The 21,580-nt window shown below is 44.8% G+C and overlaps 2 protein-coding genes across 2 annotated transcripts in view; one reads left to right on the top strand and one right to left on the bottom strand.

Moving 5' to 3' along the window:
- Positions 1–1,454: 1,454 nt before the first annotated feature.
- Il17rb (interleukin 17 receptor B) lies at positions 1,455–13,518 on the bottom strand. The gene is made up of 11 exons (XM_076868237.1): positions 13,448–13,518; positions 11,434–11,458; positions 10,526–10,666; positions 8,990–9,117; positions 8,497–8,623; positions 7,644–7,691; positions 6,031–6,173; positions 5,653–5,718; positions 4,618–4,717; positions 3,536–3,637; positions 1,455–2,401 (listed from the first exon to the last, which is right to left on the bottom strand). The coding sequence occupies exons 1-11, from the start codon at positions 13,505–13,507 to the stop codon at positions 1,842–1,844; spliced, it is 1,500 nt and encodes a 499-aa protein (XP_076724352.1). The 5' UTR covers positions 13,508–13,518; the 3' UTR covers positions 1,455–1,841.
- Positions 13,519–13,689: 171 nt separating this feature from the next.
- The window catches only part of Chdh (choline dehydrogenase), a 32,880-nt gene continuing 24,989 nt past the window's right edge, over positions 13,690–21,580 (top strand). The window contains exons 1-2 of the mRNA XM_076868224.1: positions 13,690–13,985; positions 18,739–18,812. The gene's annotated coding sequence lies outside the window, so the exon portion shown is untranslated. The remainder of the gene's footprint in view (positions 13,986–18,738; positions 18,813–21,580) is intronic.

The following is a 21,580-nucleotide window of genomic DNA, read 5'->3' as shown; positions in this document are numbered from 1 at the left end:
GCTAATATATTCGGGATGTATGATTTCAACTTGAAAATTATCTTTTTTACAAATTTATACAATATTGATTTTGTGTTTCTGGGTTGTTTCAATACAATTTAGTATCAACTGCCTATTTCAGAAGTATATAGTTGTTTCTAATAGTTCTTCACATAACAGCATATATCTCTTTTATAATGGGTATATGCTGATTCAGAGGAAGTTGATTACTAGTCCAAGTTTTGATGTGAGCCATATCCATCTCCTCTTACCAGCACTTTGAGATAGGCATTGTGAAACCTGTCATGACAAATAAAAGAGCCTTGCCACATTAAACATACTGCTTCAGCCATTATTACTAAGTATCCGCTTATGAAGCTGGATATGGTGAGTTCTCACTTTATGCTTCTTTAGTTGGGTTTTTATTTTATCCATAAGACAATTATTAGGAGGAGGAAATGGTCTCTTGAGACTGTTCTGCAAATGCATACATTTTAATAGTCATACATCTGAAATTGACCCCCATTCCAGAGCAGATTCATTTTTACACTGTATAAGTATTCCTGGGAAAATACATCTAATAGAAATGTATTTTTGTGAGCTCTGTATTAAGAAACAGATACTTTTAGGAAAGAATTGGAAGACTTTAAATATTTTACCTCTTTGTGTTCTATAATGCTGATAGGTTGAAAGTTACCTCTCAATATTATCTTTTTATAAGTGAGTTGTAATAGTTTACCTAAATAAAAAAACTAAGAAGTAGTTTTGTTTTAAACATGAAAAATTATGTAATAACAGGAACTGAAAACTCTTGATAGTGATCTCTAATAGGTAACTTTGGACAAAAGTAGACATTAGGTTTACAGGAGTGTAATTTGGTATTCATTTAACAGGCACTTGCACAAGAGTCCAGACATGAATCTAGTTTGGAGAGAGAAGGTCCTAAGCAAATACCAAACTTTACAGTTGATATAAATTTGGTTGGCTAAGATGGGCCCAGTTTATTATTCCCAACTTTTACTATCTTAAAGGTAAAGATTTCTGTTGGGCGTGGTGGTACATGCCTGTAATCCCAGCAGCTTGGGAGTCTGAGGCAGGAGGATTGTAAGTTCAAAGCCCGTCTCAGCAAGACCATGTGTCAAAATATAAAATAAAAAGGACTGGGGATGTGGCTCCAAAAGAATTAAAAAAAAAAAAAAAGAAGGATTTCTGTGTGTAATAGAGGGTTTTTTCTCCAAGAAAACTACTGAGTGAATTAATGAGAGCTTCTTAAATTTAGTATTCATTAATTGAACCTAGAATGTTACAGAACTAAACACTTCTACCAACAGTTTCAAGGCATGGGTTATTCAAGATTGGACTTTTGGTTGGAAGATGGCTTAAACACAGTATTATCAGAATGATTGTAATTTTCAGTTATAACTATCCTTGATTTGATGGTATACAATTGACTTGGCTTTAATTATAAATTTAGTCTCAGTTCGTTGATGTTCTAATAGTGGCATTTGTAAAAATTGTATCAGCATAACATTTGTTTTATTTTTTTAGTTATAGATGGACACAATACCTTTATTTTATTGATTTATTTTTATGTGGTGCTGAGGATGAAACCTAGTGCCTCATGTGTGTGAGGCAAGCTCTCTACCACTGAGCTAAAGCCCCAAACAAGCATAACATTTTTTAATGACTAATCTATGATCTGTATGTTCAGTTTTGATTCTCTTTATTCTGGTTCTAAAGCAAGTGTATATATAGCCTTCCCTATCAGTAGCCTGGGTAGTAAATTTCAGGGTCATCACAGACCTCTCTCCAAAACTGGTTGGGTAGGAAGGCTTTGTGGTCTTGCTCTTCTCTTGGGTGGGCTACAAGGGAGAGCAGCTGCTGTGGCAGACTTGTGACCATTTTCCCACTGACATGTGCTGTGTGGCACAGAGAAGTTGTGTTTGGAGAGCCGCGGCATCCTTCATGAGGTGGAACTTGGGGCAGACATGGAGGGCACTATAGTTGTCTTTGGGATCAGCCCCTCTGAAGCAGACCACTATGTATTTGTGCAGATGAGTCTGGCTGCTCAGATCACTGCAGAAAAGATTAAAGGCCAGGGGGAACAGGTCTTGAGAGTACTCACTGGGGCTGCCCTCGTTGTGGCCACAGGTATCATCGCACATGGTATTGGCATCATTGGAAAGAAGGAAGATTACTTTATCTGCTGCTTTCTTCTGGGTGGTAAGCCACTGAACTGGACCCATCTCAGCTATTTTCTTTTTCTGCCATTTTTCAAGGATCACCTCACTTCTGCAGTTATTTTGAAGAAATTCAGTGAAGTAACAAACTGTGTGATGGAAACATATTTCAGATGGGTGGACCACCAGAACTTTAATGAGGGGCAGTAGCCTTGTAGTAGGAAGGGAAGTGTTGATCTTTTCTGTGAGAGGAGGAAAAGCATTTATTATCTGAACAGATAACAGCAGGCTTTCGCCCTAGTCTAAATCACCCCCGATAAGTGATCCCTTACTTGAGAAAGAATGTCAGTGGAGCACTGGGACCTAACTGATTTAGTGAGTGTGTTTCAGGTATCATTTTAGACATAGCACCTGAAACATACTAAGTTAGTCTTCTCGAGCTTTGTTTTTTCAAATAAATTCATAGAAATTATTTAGGCTTAGGTACTATCCAATCTCTGCACTTCACATCACATTTTGAGTTGGTTTAGCTCTGTGGTAGTTTGTACCATCTTCTACCTCCAGGTGGTGGTTTCTGTGTGTTCCATAAAGCTAAACCCCTGGAACTTAACTGGAATTCTGCCCTCTACTGGACTATAAAAGAAACTACAACTAATACAGTTCAAATAGCATTTCCTAAATATAAGTCTTCCTGAGGTCACAGTTCTCATAGCTTTCTGAACATAGAACATGGAATTGATCTTGTTCTGCATACAACATTGCATGCAACTCAAAAGATGCATTTACATTTCCTCTTGTACATGTGGAGGAAAGCTTCAGAGTCTTTATTGGACGGCTGCGAGCTCTGATTCTATATTAATTCCTTGACTTCTGTTGTCAAGTACTCAAGTATTCTAGAGTTTGCAGAGACCTTAGTATACCAATTGTTCTTAGGTCTTAAAGAACTTTTTAGAAAGTAAGGACTAGCCTAGAATATCTGTCACAGGTGACAGTAGACTTCTAGCCATTTTTTGCCCATTTCAGTATTTGTAGAAGCCTCCATGGTAAAAATGAAATAGGTGGTAGGTAGTTACCAGATCTCCAAGTTCTCATTCTGCTTTAACCTGGCAGATGTGATCCAGTTGTTAGCATATCAGGCTCTCTAATAGTGCTCTAAGGCATTAAATAAATGTTGTGTTAACCCTGGGAAATGCCAATGTGATGGCCTCTAGAGGAATCTCCTTTTAGAAAGTTGGAAACATGGGGCTTAGGGTGTAACTCTTTGGTAGAGTGCTTGTCTAGCATGCGTGATGCCCTGGGTTTGATCCCCAGCAGTGCCACAAAAAAAGTTCAAAATGTGATTTCCTCATAAGAATACCTTTAGGGAATTATAATCTTACCATGCCTCCACATTAGGTAGATCCCAAACACCAGCACCATGGTGGCCACTAGCAGCAACGAGAGAAGCAAAGGCAGCCAGCCTCCTAGCACGCTTCTATCTGGAGAAAACAAAGCTTACCTTCAGCAAAATAAAACCAATTTATTGTGTATTTGAAAACAGAGTTTTACTCTCTGTAGAAATTTAGATCACTTTAAAACCAAGGGTCAGATCTGCTCATCATTGTGTTTTCCCACAGTGTCCAGGTTTCTCATTAGATTCTCCCAAGAGATGTGGGACCTGGGGAGTTCTCCAGAGACTCTTGGGTTTCTTGCTTCTTAAACACACACAGAGACATTTTCACTATGGTAACCTGAGCTTATATTAGTTTTGTGTGCTTTGAGGAATTAGTGTTATTCTGGGTATATTTGTTATATAAACAGTATACATAGGTGGTATTTTTAAAAGCTGTTTTTTGAGATGGGAAATTATGCCATCCCTTCACAAGAACACCGAGGTTGCCACAGGCTCAGGCACCCTAACACGGAAGTTAGAATTATGAGGCACCCAGGTTGTCCTCAGTGTGTTTGGCTGAGATTCTTAAGAATTAACACCTTCTATCTTTTGACCCACCCCAGGCTACTTGCAGGAACACTTGTCCATCTGTAATAAAAAAAAAAAAAATTTAAAAAAAAAATTTAAAAAACCTGACATCTCTAGAGAGACAAAACAGTATTTCTGGTTTGTTATCCAAATGTTGGCAGAGTGACCACATCAAGTCATAGCCCCACTGAGACTGATGAGAGAATCAGAATGCATAAAATATACATTCCCTCTTATTCCTAGTCCTTTTACACCATTGACTTTTCAGCAGATTCCTGTGGCACTTTGATCATTGTGCACTGTTTCATATATCCTGTTCTGTAAAGTTTCAAGTCTGTATTTGGATTTGGGGTTTTATAGGCCAGCACTGGAATCACTCTGTACTCCAGTTCAGCATACACAGGCAAAGGCCCTCAAGACTCTCTACAGACAGAGTTAATGGAGGCTGTGCCTATGACCTGGGCCTCTGATTACCCAGTGAAATGACCAGGCACTTACTGTTATCTGGAGGGAAGGGGACAACTATCTTTGGGCAAAGCAGCACGGTCCCTTTGCGTCTGATACAGTCGTTGCCACAGGTAGGGAAATATGGAATCAACTGAGGAAAAACCAGAGGTTCAAAGTTCACACAACACTTCAGACAATCTTAACAGTTTTTCTACTTCCGCCATGTCTTCCCCTTTTTTCTGGTTCCAACCCTATCTCTGCACTTGTCATGGACATTTTCCCCTTGGTCACACTTGTATAGCAATGCCTAGAAATCCAATCTAATGACCGAACATGGAAACGTCCTTTAAGACTCCTATTGATTTTATTACCTAAAGGGGTTAGGTTATATCCTAATACATATGCAAATATCTCCAGGACAGTGGAGCAGTAAGGCTCATATTAACCTCAGTCAGGGAAGTCCCCTGCCTGGAAAAGTCAATAGTTTCCTAGAAGAGGAGCACAGTCATAATTATAAGCTATGAAAATCTGCTTTCTCTGGCCAGTTTTAGCACTGCCTTCCTATCCCAGAGAATGAAGGACAAAAGCTCCTCCCCTCTCCTCTCCAGGGTGGCTGTGTCCCCACATCCTAAAGTCAACAGTTGCAAGAGATCAGAGAGCATCTACCCAACCAACTTCCATTTCCAGCTGGGTCAACTGAGACCCTGAGAGGACAGGCAGTCACTCTCTAGTGTTCATACATACACTGATCTGGAACCCAAACCTTCCAACTTCAAATCCTCTGCAACTTCATTTTGCAGTTAAAACTGAGGCTGGGGGAATAAAATGGTTCTCCCATCTCAGTATTACCATGAGGATCTGTCACAGAAAATGGAAATAAAAGCAATCTGGAAAGTCAACAGCTACTATAAGCAAAAGGGATTGTCAGCTTCCTGATCTAACCATCATGGATCCCCGTTAACATCACTAGCATCCCGATGCAGGAGTGAATTTGAGAGAAGTGACTCACCCTGTAAAAAAGCTCACAAAATGGTGGAACAGTCTTTGAGAGTCCCTCCCCTCCCCAAAGCACCTCACTAAACTTACCTGAACCACAGCACCTTCGCTTTCCTCTGTCACTAGGATGGCTATCGAAGTTCGCTTTGTTTTGTTCTGGTGCAGGTGAGATGAAGTCATATGAGTGAGCATATCAAAGACTGTCAATGAAGAAGCCATTTCCCAAACTGACTTTTCAATTCATTATGGGAATAAGGATTCATTTCATACTTTGGAAACTTCTACTTTTGGTTGGTTTTAGTACTGTATCCCAGTATACACGAGGATTTTTTTTTTTTAATGTGTCAAATTAATCAAAATAGCCTAGCACATTTGGACAACACATTTCTATGCTTTTTCCTTCAGCAAGATAAGGAAGCTGGAGGTTGAGGATGGGGGTGATGATAAGAGAACCAAGGATAGAAGTACCTCAAACACTTGAGAAAACCAAATTCTGGTGCTCTGTTGGATAAGAACCGTGTATCTGTTTCCAAGGGAACTGGTTGTAAAATTCACTTCAACCATCTTCTCATTCTTCTTACAAGCAGTGATGTTGGGATCCCACAGGCTTCCTAAGAGTTGAGAGCAAATCACGTGATTGAACTTGCTAACCTTTCCCTTTAAGTTCCCAAAAGGGCTTTTACTAAAAAGAGAAACCCAAGTTCTCAGGCAAACACCAAGATAATGTCTCCACTACACAGTGTGCTTTTTAAACATTGCTTCCAGTGTCAGAGTACCTGCAGTCCAAGCAAGTTTAGAGACCCCATGCCACTGCTTTGCTAAAGTGCGGTAGGAGGCAAAGATTGATTTTTTTTTTTCACTAGCTTCTGTTCTCAGCTTCTATTTGAATTATGGGCTAAGGCCAGTATTTTCTCCTCAGAATGTGAGAAGGAACCACAGGTTGGGATACATGTCTATGATTATGGAGTGAGTGAATTCAGGATCAGGAGTACGATGACCTAGATAAGGACACAGTTCTAGGCGCTCCATCCATCACAGCATTGTGCTAGCTTTACTGAATACATAGAAGGAAGTGCCTCATAGCTTGGAGGATACTCTCACAGGTGAACTGTGTCAGAAAAAGTCAGTTGTTCCATTAATGTGACTTGCAAATAAGGACAAGGTTGATTTCCATGAACATGACATGTGATAGTGTTGTCTTCCCCACCTAAGAGACCATTTCAGGCCCTGGCTTGAAACTATCTTTCATTCTAGAACTGATTTCCAGGCCCTTAGACCTTACTCCCCCTAAACCCCAACCATGTTCCTACAAATTTCTCTCTCCATTAGGCAAGAGAGGAAGCCCAGTACTCCAGGGCTGTTTCTAGCAAGAACAGCATTTGTAGCTTAGTATGGTAAAGGGTGAAGGGTGCCTAAAAGATAGAGACTAATCCCTCCAAATACCACCACTCTTATTAACATCCCAAGACTATACTGCCTGGAAATAAACAAAACTCCCCTAGAAGTTGGGTATTTCCGACTGATTATCCTAAAGAGACTATTCTACAATTCAAGGGGCAGAGTTCCAATAGTCTAGCATGGGAGAGGTGATCCTCTTTGAGAACACAGGTTGAGAGCATACTTCTAGGTTATTACTTAGACTAACACTCCCACCCTAAATGTTTGCTAATCCAAACAGAAAATCCTCAGGTTTCTCACAGCCATAGGTCAGTAACACTAGTGAGCCTGTGAAAGGACTCAGAGCTACCTTCGTATCAGGAAAGGCCTTTGATTGGCACCACTATAAGTATGGTTTGGGCTAAAATGTTAGTTTAATCAAGCAATGGAGGTGGTTTCGTGTGACTGTTCTAATACATAAATCTACTAAGAATCTTTCCCTGGATAGGCTTTCTGCCCCAGTGGGCAAGTGCTAGCCAGGCATCAGGAGCCCTGGCTGCTGCTGTCTTCATCAAGCAACTTGAATACATAACTCCCCACTTTGAGCCTTGGTTATTTCATCTGTAAAAGAATGGATAGAGCTGTGCTGGCTCAATTTATAACTATCTTCAAATAATAAAGAGCAGAGTGCTGTATTTACTTACCTGCCTTGATACACTTTTTTTTGTATTTCATTATGTGGTCTAGGCAGCCTGGGAATATGAATGAAACTTGTTAAACTTAGGAAAAGGTATCCGTGCTACTCCCTGTCAACAAGTACAAGCACATGCACACATATCACACCTATAGCAAATTGCCAAAATATTCCAGATACAAGTGAGATAGCAAATCAATGGGACCCTGACATTTTATTCTTGAACAAAAATCATCTGTCCATAGAGTGGTAACCCATCTTAATTTAAATACAAGCTTTATCAAAACAGTTAATCCCCAAGAGAACACTTGGAAAGTCACCATGTCTAAAAACATATATAAAATGGGCCAGGGATGTTGCTCAGTGATAGAGCATCCCTGGGTTCCAGCCCAAGTACTGCAATCAATCAATTACAAAATGATATTTGGTTTCATCAAGGAAGCTGGGAACTACTGTGTAATAAATGGCATGGTACCAGAAACACCGTGGATGGTGGAAGTGCATTAATCAAGAACGATCAGAGTTTGAACGTCACCTTCACTTTTCCTGTGTATACAGCCCAGCATGAATGACTTGACCTCTTGGTCTCTTCATCTCTAAGATGGGGCTTTCCCAACCTTAGGTTTGTTGGGAGGCTTGGTGAGATGACTCCCATCAAGCACTCAGCGCACCCATAGAAATGGGTTTTTCCCTTCATTTTACCCGATTTAACCCTCACAGCTCTGTAAGTAAGGAGCGGTTACAACTCTGTATCACATATGAGGAAACCCGAGACCTTGCAAGGCCAAAGTCTCACTTGGACTCTATGAATCAAAGCCAGTGTCCCAGCAAGACAGAATAACTGAGAAGTTGAGAAAGATTACCTGGTGAAGTGAAGTTCATAGACAAAGAAGGGCTGTCTTCATTCATATTTGCATTGGGGATATTATGGGCCCCAATGAAATAGAGCGTGCTCAGCTCCACAGGAAAGCCAACGTAGGAGAATGTCCACTGGAAGGCAGAACAAGGAACAGCATCTATGTGTTGCCCTTTCCATTTTTACTTTCATCCCTTACACTTCTACTGAAACTTGGGTCATAGCCAATGTTTACTTAGGGAATTGGTGCCACACAGTCTGCTGGTATGACTCATACAATCAGAAAAGTGAGATTTTAGAGCCAGGATGTAATTTAAGACCCCTCACTTTGCTGAAAGGGAAACTGAGGCCCAGAAATTCTGACTTGCCTAATGCACAGAAGTGGCCCAAACTGGGACTTGGACTCAAGTGTCCTGTTCTGTGTCACAGCTGCTCATCAACCTATTTGAGCAGCACATGGTTCATGTTCCCCTATCGGCCACATCCCTCAAAATGCTTACTTTGCCACCAGAGGGTCTGGTCTGACTCTGGAAGGCCTCCGTGTAGTTGCACCTCACACAGGCATATGACTGGAAGTTGCTTTTGCCTGTCACACAGATCTTGGTGGCCTTCAACAAGCGGATGCTGGCTGCAGAGAGAGTTGAGACATTTGTTTGTCACTTACTATATGACTGGATGCTAGATACTTTACATGCTTCATTTCAGTCCCCGTAATCACAATAGCACCAAAAGGTAGGTCCTGCTGTCCCCAGTATACAGATGAAGTCAGTGAGGCTCAGGGAGTTTCAAGCAGCAGTGCCTAGCTTTCACAACTTGGGTGTGAACGCTCAGGATACTGTGATTAGCTTAACATTGTTCTATTCTGGATCTCTGAGAGGAACAGGCCTGCATTGGGAATCCCACAAAGACCCTCCAAGAATATCATCAAACCATGCATGTCCTGACTGCTTCTTTTTCCACACTGACTCTTCTCCGTGGCATGTCCTTTCCTCCCATTCCTGCCTCTGCAAGTCTGACTCTGGTAAAGTCCAATATGTGTACCACGGCCTATAACAAGGCACACAAAGAGCTCATTTTGCCAGGGATGGGGCAAAGCCTTAGTGTATCATCTCACAAAGGAGTCTTGCCAGGGCCTCCCTCCTGGTCTTCCCTGCCTGCATCCCACTCACATGGGGCACAGTCCCCTTCAGGGCTTCCTGGTCACTGCCTGTGTCTGCCTCCCAACCTCTCTGAAACCTTATGGGGGGAATAATTGACCTATCTTTCGGTGCCTGGCACTCATGTATTTTTGGCTGCATCAAATTTAACTAATTTATCAGATGGAAACTACAAACATGGGCACTGAGATCCTGGGTGGATTCTGGAATTAGCTCATCTGAAGAACCTGCCAGTTGCCTTGGAGTGTAATCTAAGGGAAATGCCAGAACTTTCACAATATTATTTGGGAAATAGAAAAGTAACCTAAGTTTTCCTTAACTGGGGGAGTTATCGCTGGGCTTAACCCATCTTCTTCCATATGGAAATATACCATGTCATCAGTGTACCACCTAATGACTTTGCACATTCATGCAGCCAGTTTGGGTTAAGAAAACCCCCAGGAGTGCCCCTCATGCTTCGTTTCAGTCATCCCACCCCCAAAGTAACCACCATCCCAACTTCTAACTTTGCCCACTACATTCATTTTGCCCTTTTTTAGAAAGCATCATAGTTGTAGGCATGCATATAAACATCAGTGCATAAACTCTTCATAACCTGGCTTCTTATGTTTGTGACACCTATATTATGTATAGTAACAGCTCATTTATTCCTATTGCTGTCTTGGATTCCATTTTTCCATTGGATATTTAAGTCCTTTGGGCTCTTACAAATAGTGCTGCTGGGAACATCTTAACCAGTGGCTTTTGATGTATTTTTGATGCATGTATGTATTTCTGTTGGGTATGCCTAGGAGCAGGATTAATGGGTCATCCTGCCTGCACACTTCTGGTTCATTAGATACTTCAGGACTTATCTTTGATTTGCATCAGCAAACATACCATCTGCTCGGAGTATCCAGCTTATGTTCATCAAAATTGAATAGTCCCCTGTTGCAGCACTGGTTTTAGCAAGTTCCACACGGAGGTCCCTCAAGTCCCCTGGGGTCAGATTGTGTTGGACCATCCACTCTGGAGACGGCCCTGGGAAAAGGCAAGATTTCCCATTGACACTCCTTCCTTGCTGAGTCTGATATTATCTCCTGTAACCAAATCACCCTGCTCCATCCCCCATTCACAATTCATTAACTCTTCCTGCTAATCAGGCCAAACATTTCTGGGTGCTGGCCAATTTATAGCTGAGGTGATGCTGAACTGAGATTAATGCTTTCAGCCTTCTGGCCTCAAACTGCACATCCCCTGGGACTACTTCAGGTGCCTCTCTCCATGTGTGGACATGCTTAGTGTATTGCCATGTTCATTAGGGTCAGTCCTGCCATCCCTGTGCTTCAGCATAGGACTTCAGCCAGCTGGCATATACCACCTCACATACCCACCTCCTAGCCTTTGCTGCTGCAGCTGCTATCTCTCCTTCAGTTTACCCTCCCTATTCACATTTCCTAGGCAGAAGCTCACCCATTCTTCAGTGTTGTACTCTCAAGCATTTATTCTACAAACATTTGCTACCTGGTCCTAGTTATAAGTGATCTCCCTCTCCAGCACTTGATCTCTCTTTGCAGGGAAGCAGGCATTGCTTTCTGTCTTGCATGCTGTGCCCTACTGTGCCCCCTGACTGGTCAGGAGGCCAACCCATCTCAAATACCTCTGTATTCCCCCAGATTTCTATCTTAAGAACTTAAAACACATCAGCTAACAGGCTCATCCTTTACCTGGTCTCCAAAGACCCACTGCCTGAATTTAGGCCTTCTTTGAGTATAATGTCCCAAATAACTATTCCCTAAGGCACCTACCAGTTTCAGAGCCACACTGAATAGTCTGCAAGAGAAAAAGAAACCAAGTGTCATGTTGAAGCCAGTAAACCACAAGCCTTCCTTTACCAAATCAGACAGCACACTATCTTTTTTGTTAAATGCATACATAAGTGACAAATTTTCTAAGTAAAAATGAGCTGCTTGTGCTTCACAGCTAGGGGAAACTAAGCTATGATTGGACCATGGATTTAGCCATCAGTATGCCTGCTCCTCAAGCTGACCCATCAGTTCACTTGAAGACCAGGAGTGAGTCTCTGGGCATTAGCCTTCTCTGCCTCTAGCCAGGGATGACTTTGGACCATCATCATGAGGTCCCTTCACACTCCAATGCTTAACTCTGTTTTCAGGATGGTCTGAAGTATATGAGTTTCCCCAGGGTCAGGGGATGAGCAGAAGAAAGCAATGAATGCAGTCCACAATACCTTCCTCAGGTTTTTTTCAAATATTTCTCTTCTAATACAGAAGGACTTACTAGAGCTATTTAGAAAACCATAAACAACTGTCACTTCATCCTGTTTTTTTAAAAGAGCTTTCAAAAAAGCAAATATGTATCATCAATGTCTAAGAAAGGTCGATGAGAAATCCTTTGAAGTTAACTGTTTTTTTCTTAAGAAATATTTTCTTAAGAAATATTTAAAATTTTGGTTTTGGCATTACATACTCAACCTAAAACATTTAACTCTCAGACAGGAGCAAGTTCCAATGATGAAACTCAATGTGATAAATTCACCAGGTCTGGAATCCAATCCCTCTAAACCTCCACATTTCCAACACCTTGTAAAACAGAAGACAAGACTTTTGAGGGTTTGAGTAATTTGGGTTTAGGTGAAGTTGTCAATCATCCCTTTGTCCTTGTGAAACTGAACTCTGGAAGAATATCATCATACATTCTTTTTAAACAAATAAGCCACCATACTGGAAACTGAAGTCTTGTCAAAGAGCTGGTGACGCAAGTGTTAGGAAGAAGCAAAGCAATAGCTCCAAACTTGACAGAGTTAATACTGTAGACCTTACAGTAACTGCCACAAAGACAATGAATTCTTGCTGCAGCAGCGAATGTCAAGAGGACCTCAGAACAAAGAGGCAATGGTAGTAGCAGGAGGCATCAGGACACAGTGGATGGGTGTCCATAACCATGAATAAGTAACAACCATACTTTTGGGCTATTTGCAATGCTAACAGTCCAGAGATTGGTTTTGAATATATGTTGGGGGCTTTAGCAACCCAGAAGATTCCTTCAATCATTCAAGACACTGGGGAAAGGGAATCACAAGTCAACAAGGGAAAAAGAATGAAAGAAAGGAGAAAAGAAAAAGCAGGCAGCAGGGTGTGGTGGTTTATGCTTGTAATCCCAGAGACTTAGGAGGCTGATGTAGGAGGATCACAAGTTCCAGGCCAGCCTCTTCAACTTAGCCAAACCCTGTCTCAAAATAATTTTTTTTTCAAAGGGAGGAACTGGGGATGCTGGGGATGTAGCTCAGCATCCCTGGGTTCAATTCCCAGTATCAAGAAAATGGGGGCGGGGGAGCAGGCCGGTGGTAATGGAGAAGCAGTTCTTGTGCCCCCACAGGTGAGCAGATAGCCAGCACAAATGGGGGCCTACTCATCAGCAGAGAGGCTCTTTGCTGCTGCTTTGCAGGTTATGGAATACATGTTAGGCGACCAGGATGAGTTAGGTACTTACTCCTGCACGCCCCCGCCCCCCTTTTAACCAATGAGGATAACGGAGGCTAGGTGAGCATAAAAGACTGAATTAAGAACCCATGATGTGACCAGGTCGGTCTGGATTCCCACGCCCCTGACACCCAGCGCTGGCGGGGCTAAAAACAGCCGGCTGATGGGGGTCTGAGGCTCATCGAGGCTACTCCAGGTAGTGCAGACCTGTCCACCCCACAGAGTGGTCATCTTTAGCAGCGTGGGCTAGCAGCCCCGACGCAGTCAGAGTCCAGGCTCAAGAGACAGTCTAGGGAAAGGGATGTGGGCAGGGGCTTACCGGCTCTCCAGGCATGGCGCTCCAGCATAGCGCGGCCAGGCTCAGCAGCGCAAGCAACATAGCCTGGCCACCGCCCACCACCACGCGGGACGCGGGACAGCCTCCAGCTGCGCTCTTATCCCGGCGCCCAGGACAGCCCCCTTGGGCTCCGCCTCTTCCAGCGCCCTCCCTCGGGCCTCCCGGCCGCCCAGCAGCCCAGGGTGGCTGAAGGCGCAGCGACCTCACCTGTGGGGCTCGTGCGGATGGGCGGGGTCCGAGCCGCTCGGGCCCCTTCAAGGGCAGAGCCGAGCAGTGGAGGCTACACCACCTCAGTGTGCGCACTGAGCCGATGCTGCGACCCGACACGTCTGCAGCTTGTGCGCTCCACGCGTCCGCGAGTTCCAGTCCTGAGCGGCCCACGGGACCCTTACAGAAGCCGAGAGCGCGAGCTGGGCCGGTGCCGCCAGTTAAAGCGTAGCTGAGCAGTGGTCTGGAGGTAGCTGCTCGCTCCTGCTCGGCTGCCGCCGACTGTCCGGGCACCGGGACCCACCTTCCCAGGGTAAGTAGTGGGCAACTCGCTCTGGCCCTCTGCCTACCCAACCCACGGTGGCGCGGGTCCCCACGGAGTCTTCCGGAGGAGGCGTGGTGGATCAGGAGGACCCTGATGGACGCGGAGACTCGGGCTCCCTTTACCCAGCGGCAAAGCCCCAGAAGGAAAAGTAGTGGGACACGGTCCCCGAAGCCCCATTAAAGAGCTAGTGCTCAGCAGGAACTTAGCGATAAAAGTGATAGGAATCTCTACTCCAGCCCCTCCGGTTTCCTGGTAACTGTGTAACTCCATAAAATGAGGTCTGACTGTAACACTTGAGGCTCCAGAAGCTGAAGTGAAGCCTCAGCTTTGTGGGTTTAGAGATGTGGTCCCCCAATTTGTGCTCAGGATCTCCCAGTGCTGCCTAAATGAGACTGGGACTGCCGGGCCCAGCTAGCCCAAGGTCTAGATTTAGCAGCAGCCTTACTCCCCTAATTCTAGGGTGGGTGGTCCAGGGACTACCGTTCTTTGAGATATAGTGATTTGGGGGACGGTTGAAAAACAGTTGGGCTAACAACAGTACAGAGCCTGGAACTCTCATGCTACAGCCCCCTCATTTGTAAAAAGATTGGGTTTAACTCAGGGTCTCAGGCTCATGGGCTGAATTTGCTCCATTTTGCATGTGAGAAGCCAAGACTTGTGGAAGAGTTGTCAGCTGGTGAGAGGTTATATTGAATCAACCTGTATTTACTGAGGCCCTACTTTGAGCTAGTCCTGACCTGCCAGGCTCAGTTGAAGATTCCTATTTCTGCTTGCACAGAATAGAGCCCAGTCTCCAGCCTGAAGATCAGCTGGGGGCTCTGGCATGTGTGTACACAGGATTGCAAGAAATGTTTCCAGAGGATTGTTCTGATTCCTAATCAATTGTGGCCTCATTCATGCCTGGGGCTGAACCACCCTCAGCCACTCATTGAACCTTTCTGAGTAACTTTGAGCCCTGTCGTCTCTGAGATTGTTTCTCTAACAGTCTTTCTGTTTAGCAAACACCTGCCAGGTACCAGGGTGCAAAGGTGAACAATGCATGAGTGCTCTCAGACTGAGGATGAGTACAGGGAGAGCTATGTTCAAGGGCAGCTGCAGAAGCCAGTGGACTTCGTCCCATGGTGCCAGGGAACCACAGCAGGCTTTTATATGGTGGTCAGTCTTCAGTTTGTGAGAAGCCACCTGGGTGTCTGTGCAGAGCAGGCAGAAACTAGCCCCTCTGAGACCAGGGAGGCGGCAGCCGTTCAAGGTGCTCACTCTGTGAATAGCCCAGCCCCTGAGCCCCTGGCCAGGTTCTGAGAGGTACTGTCCTTATAGCCTGTATCAGAGCAGGCCCTGCTGTGGTGAGTTTGGGGATACCAAGGCCAGGCCTGGAAGTTGGTCTCAAATCAGCCATTTCCAGGGGCCGTGAGGAGGACAGCCCCTCCCCCACTGAAGTAGGAAGTGAGGACTAGGAAGCGCTGTCCTAAGAAAACCCCACTTGAGGCCAGAGCTCTTGGGGTCACATGGGCACAGAGTTCAGGGTCACCTGGCCTGACCTTGGCAAGAACCAGTGGGTCCGGCACAGGAGGAAGTAGGATGGTTTTGTTTTGAGAAAGGGGTGGGAGAGGTTCCTTCTCCAGGGAAGAAACTAGAGGGGAAAGGAGAAGAGTAGGATGTGGGTAGGGTGGGAAGGAGTTCCAGGCAGGGTGCTGGGTTCCCTCCCATCCCAGGCCCATGATGGTAAGCATGGCCCTGGGCTTCTGGGATGGGGTGGTGCCTACAGCTCTCTGGGCAGGGCTGTGGAGTGGAGAGTGGAAGGAGAAATGAAGAGGGTCCTCCAACAGGATGTGCCTGCCTGCCTCCTCAGACATGTTCACACTGGCTTTGCCACAAGTGTCCCTCTGTGAGAGGACCTTGCTGATTAAACACATAGCTTCCGAGGTGTCCTGCTGGAAGGGACAAAGCTTGCTTGGATGCCTAAGTCTCAACTGTATGGGTTGATAATTTGGAGGCGGGCCATCCAGGTCAGGGCTGGGGCTCAGCTTCTTTCTCCCCACCTCTGACAAGCCATTGCTCTTCCAAGAGCCTCAGTTTCCCTTTTGTAAAGTGTGGTGGGTAAGACAGAATAATGTCAGTGAGGTGATTCAAATCTGAAAGAAGCAATCTGTAAAGACTGATCTCTGCCTTGCCCCTACCATCATGTTCTTCTAGGTTTGGGTTTCTGAAAGAGCCACCTAGCACAGCATGCCTTCATGTCCTGGGCTTAGTAGGCACTCATTAAAATGTCCGAATGAATGAATGAATGAATGAACACTTGTCTCCCTCCAAGGCTGTGCCTAAGCGTGCTGCCTAGGAGAGCTGGTTTGAACTTTCTCCTGTTCCTCCAGGCAAGCAAAGGTCAGGGCCTCAGCCCAGCCTGGAGGATGCTGTGTGCCTGTGCCCTACCTACCCAGACCCCAGGAGGTGCCATGTTCCCACTGGAGTCGGGAATCCTGGCCTACACACTGCCTAACTCTACTCGCTCACCAACTGTTGCCTTGACTGAGGCTTTTTAGACTCTTAAAGCCTCAGTTTCCCGATCCATCCATAACATGGGGCTGATACCAGCTTTGCCTGCCTACTAGGAGGACTTTAGGAGACTCTGAAGAAATAAGAGACAGGAAAGCAAGTCAGAGGGGTTAAAATTATTTTGTAGCTTTTCAGGCAGATGTGTGGGACAATTTTTAAAAGTTTCTAATATCTCTATGACTCAAATAGGGAAATTCCCTTGGACTCTAGAGGAACAACAATCCCCAGATTCTATCACTGCTACTCAGACCTTTGTTGCTGGGCTGGATCCATCCCTGAGAGGACAAGGCCATGTGGGCTGTTGACATGTCCTGGGTCCAGTCTCCACCCACACAGGTGGAATTTTCCACTTCATTCTTTTGCAAATATTAAGGCCCTGGGCAGTCAACAGTGGATTCTTTGTCTCCTGAAGAGGGAGCCTTTACAGGCAAATGCTAGTTGTCTCCCTGGGGCCCCTGGAACTGGCTGAAGCTGGGAAAGGAGCCCTTAGAGCACTCTGGCCCTTGGTGTCCCCTTGCTCCCGGTTCTGCTCCAGCTACTTGAACTTGGCAGAGTCAACTTTAATGCCTGCTTTGAGCCACGGACCCTGAAGCCACACCCAGGTCTGGAACCCACTGTTTCTAGCAGGGTCACAAACTGCAAACATTCTGTCTGCTCCAGGAGGAGGGGCCAGCCCAGGAAAGCACACAGACTGTGGTCACGGTGGTAACCAAGTATTAATGCCAATTCTGCCAGTTTCTAGGACCAAGCCCTGTGAGGTCACAACCTGTGTGTCTTGTTCCCTGGGTATTTGCATGGATCTTCACCTTCACTGTTCTCACATTGGGGCTTCAAAGAATATACAGAAACACAGGGAGGCAGGTACCATTGTTGTTCTGTCAAAACCCCACCAATAAACTGGTGACAGGTCAGCTTCGGGCTGTTGGGGAATCACCTAAGGTTTCAGGGAGCTCTGTATTAGGTCAGTGGTGTTTTTGATCAGTGATTCTTGAATGAATCTGTTTTTGTTGCTCTGATTGTTCTTATTTGTAACTGCAGCATCACATTCTGGGGAATGATTTTTGGCCAAATTATATTGTTATTTCGTGTATTGCTTGCATGTTTGAATATGTAACAATAAATCCCTCAGTATGTACAACTGTAATACACCAACAAATATGTGGGGGAAAAAAACATTGTGCACTTTATGGAGGAGGAAATGGAGAAGTAAGGCTGAGCAATGAAGAGAAGAAGGATGGAACTCAGGCCATGCTATGAACTTGATAAAATCACCAGTTATTTTAATTTTTCAAAGTATGCTATTAGCTCTTATTTCCTATTGCCCTCATTTAAAAACAAAACAAAAAAACAACAACAAAAAACTGAAATGGGTTCTTGTGTTCCCATTTTATGAAATGAGGAAGTAGGCCTGGTTGCAACTTCTCTACCCTGACTTTTCTGCAATCCAGAGATCTTGACCATTAGCAACTTTCACTTCTCTTCTAAGCAGTGGAACATAACTTGTTGATGTCGTGCATGATCCCCAGCTCCTGATTTATTTCTGCCCTTTAATGCTGGAGTAATTTCTAGTTGATACAGGGAAGCAGTAAGAGTTTTGTAAGCAGCCCACCTTGTGGTCTTAGGACTCTCTGTGGTTAAACTGATCCAGAAGTTTGAAAGGGAAATGGCAGTGAGCATGCGTGTGAAAGTTGGCAGGCTGGCTGGCTGGTTGGCCATGGATGCAAAGACCCTTCACCAGAGTGGGCACTTGGCCCACTTCCTGGGCCTTGCTGGTGTTCTTGGAGGTGGCTAGCAAGTGAATGTGGATTTTCAAATCAGCTGAGCTTTGCAGAGCTCCTCCCCTCTTACCTGCATATGTCTGCAGGAAGTAACTCACCCTACAAGTAGTGACAGGGAAGCTTTGTCCTAAACTTTCTGGCAAGCCACTGAAGCTGACAGGTTTGGGGTCTCCTGGAGATTAATGTCTTGGCTGCAATATTCTTAGACTCTTTATGGTGAGAGGCTAGATGTTTGTTTTAAAAATTTTAATCTCACATAGGCTGAAATTCACTAAAAAATAATGATAATAAAAATGAAAATATGGAAAATGAAAGCCCATACTCTTGTTAGGCTCCTCAGACACTGGTCACTGATCCAGGTGCCTTGAAAAGTTTCTAAACTCTGACTTGCATTCTGTACTTATCTTTTACAGACAATCACAGATAGTGTGGGGCTGGCTGGCTCGGGTTGCAGACTGCACTGTATCCTGTCACTTCTGGGCATAAGGTAAGTATGTTTTCACTGAGATTTAGAAAACCAGTTAAAAGTGCATTTGAAACAAAAACTTGTGACAGAGTGTTTGCAGATGGCCCCAAGCTCCTGTGGAAAAGCTAGACTCCCTCACCCTGGACCAGGCCCTCTGCCTCCATCTGGTTCTTTCCCTTCCTCTTTTAATAGGGATATTTGCAATTCCAAACAAACAAAAAAAAAACAACAGAAAAAATTCTAGTCCGGTGTGTGGTAGTACACGCCCACTGGCTCAGGAGCCTGAGGCAGGAGGATCACAAGTTCAAAGCCAGCCTCAGCAACTCAGTGAGGTGCTAAGCAACTGAGCCAGATCCTGTCTCAAATTAAAATATAAAAAGAGCTGCAATGCGGCTCAGTGGTTAAGCATCCCAGGGTTCAATCCCTGGTACAAAAAAAAAAAAAAAAAAACAGAAAGAAAGAAAGAAAAATTTACCCAGGATGCAGGCCAGAGCTCACAGAATGAGCCTCTAAAATGGCCCTGGCATCAGGAAGAGATCTATGCACCAGTGGGACAAACTGGTCCATGCCTATAATCACAGTGGCTCCGGAAGCTGAGGCAGGATGACCGTGAATTCAAGACTAGTCTCAGCAACTTAGCAAGACCCTAAGCAACTTAGTGAGACTCTGTCTCAACATAAAAAAATAAAAAGGACTGGGGATGTGGCTCAGTGGTTTAAAAAAAAACAAAAAATCAAACAAACAAAAAACACCGCTGAGTTCTATCCCCAGTACTAAAAATAACAATAAAACACCTTTATTGGTCAACGGAATGCCAGCTGAGTAAGTTTCTCCAGCAATCTCTCCCCAAGACACACAAGGTGAGCAGTGATTTCTGCACCAAACTATCTCCACAAGAAATAAAGAAAGATCATAGCACCTGCTTTTAGAATAACAAAAGGCAAAGACTAATGAAGAAGGCAGGAAGAAAAAATTGCCCTTTTGCCACTCCTGAAACTCCAAACAGTCCTGCTTGGAGATGGGGTATGGGGGGTTAAGTCTAGGCCTTAAACTTGAAACCCAGAACTGGGCCCACCATGGTGGAACCCAGTCCTGGGCAAAATCCTATGACCCCTGCAGCAAGGACAATATCTGCAGACTGAACCATTAGAACTGAGTTAGTCCACACAGCTGAGGGTCTCCATCACCCCTCCTTGAACCTCTGGTGACAGAGCAGGAAGCAGAACTCCATCTGCTGAGGAGGGCACCAAAGGCAGGGCAGAGGGCCTTCACAGTACCAGGCCTGCCACAGTGAGATCCAGACCTGGTAGACACTGAAAACCCAGGATGCAGGCCAGAGCTCACAAAATGAGCCTTTAAGAATGGCCATGGCATCCAGAAGAGATCTATGCACCAATGGGACAAACTAGAGTCTTGGCCTGCATCATTTCTAGCCTTGGCATGGGCTTGAACATGCCTGCCTTCCACCAGAGACTGTGCAACTATGAGACTCAGGTGCAACCCAGCTCAGTGTCAGCCTTGGGGGTCAAGGGACTGTTTCCACCACCTGTCCCCAAATCTTAGACAGCAGAGCTATCACCAGGCCGGTGTTCACAGATGGGTCTGTAGAAGCGGCCCAATACCAGAGCAGTTCATGTTTCAGCCTGTATCATAGCAGGCTATGGCATGGCTTTTGTGCACCCTGAGACTGTACAGGGTGGATGTGAGACTCCAGGGAAACCCAGCCTGGCATCAGCCCAGGTCGCCAAGGGACTGCCTTCACCAACCTTTTGGCAGTATATTGTGGTGCAAGACCCCATTCACTGGGGGTAGCACAGAGCAGTAAGTGCAAGACTTTGCCCTAAAACTTGGTGCTGGGCTGGTGAAACCTAATACTGGGAAGATTCTCGTGGTCCCCATACCCAGACCTGCCTGTGATCAGAAGCTCTTGAACAGCTCCAAAGCCAGGTGACAAAACACAACCCCAGACTGTTGAATTTCAGTTGCAGGTAGCATCACCTGTGTCTGGTTGTAGTGGCCTTGGGCCATGAGTCCAGCTCAACAAGAGACAGCCCACAGAAGTGTGGGCCTTGGTTCCACTTAGTTTGTGCTGGTCTTGAAGGGCTGTGAGCTCAGGGTGTGACACAGCTTGGTAGCACAGGTTGCCAGTGGTGGGACACAGGAGCCTGGGACTGGTCCATCCATGGTGACTCTACCAGGAGCTGGGTCTGACCACAGGCCAGTAATAGACAAGGTATGATGTAGGCAGAGGCTTGTGGGAACCAGACATAGGAAGACAAGTACCACCTGACCTCACTCCTATGTGGAGTCTAAAACAGTTGATCTCATAGAAGTTGAGGGCCGAATGGTGGTTAGGGGAGGGAGAAGGGGTAGGGAAAGGTTGATCAATGGGTACTAAGTTCCAGTTATATAGGAACTGGTGTGCTATGCACAGTGGGGTGACTATAGATAACAATAATATACTGTTCGTTTCCAAAAAGATAGAAGAAAGGATTCGGAAAGTTTTCACCATAAAGAAACAATATATGAGGAGATAAACATGTTTAACCTGATTTAAGCATGACACAGGATATACCTGTGTCACAACATTATATGAAACCTCATTAATATGCACACCTTTGTGTTTTGACGAAACAGTTAAAATAAATTTTAAAATATACATAAATTTAAATTTAAAAAATGCAGCAGTTAACATACGGGTGCATCTATGTGATTTATTTCAGAGTTGTGATTTTTTTTTTTAAGTTTTAAAGTTTCATACTGAAACTTGGCCAAGTTGGTAAAGGATT

Source organism: Callospermophilus lateralis, chromosome 1 (genome assembly GCF_048772815.1).
Source record: "Callospermophilus lateralis isolate mCalLat2 chromosome 1, mCalLat2.hap1, whole genome shotgun sequence".
Taxonomy (NCBI): domain Eukaryota; kingdom Metazoa; phylum Chordata; class Mammalia; order Rodentia; family Sciuridae; genus Callospermophilus; species Callospermophilus lateralis.
This window is presented reverse-complemented; position numbering and strand designations above follow the sequence as displayed.

What these genes read in the sequence shown, in the direction of transcription:
- Il17rb (XM_076868237.1), bottom strand. Translation starts at nt 13,507, where the DNA reads ATGTTGCTTGCGCTGCTGAGCCTGGCCGCGCTATGCTGGAGCGCCATG. An exon ending in AAAAAAGTGTATCAAGGCAG is followed by an intron (nt 6,174 to 7,643) that starts GTAAGTAAATAC and finishes CTCAACTCTTAG; the next exon opens with GAAGCCTGTGGGATCCCAAC. An exon ending in GCGAAGGTGCTGTGGTTCAG is followed by an intron (nt 4,718 to 5,652) that starts GTAAGTTTAGTG and finishes GTTTTTCCTCAG; the next exon opens with TTGATTCCATATTTCCCTAC.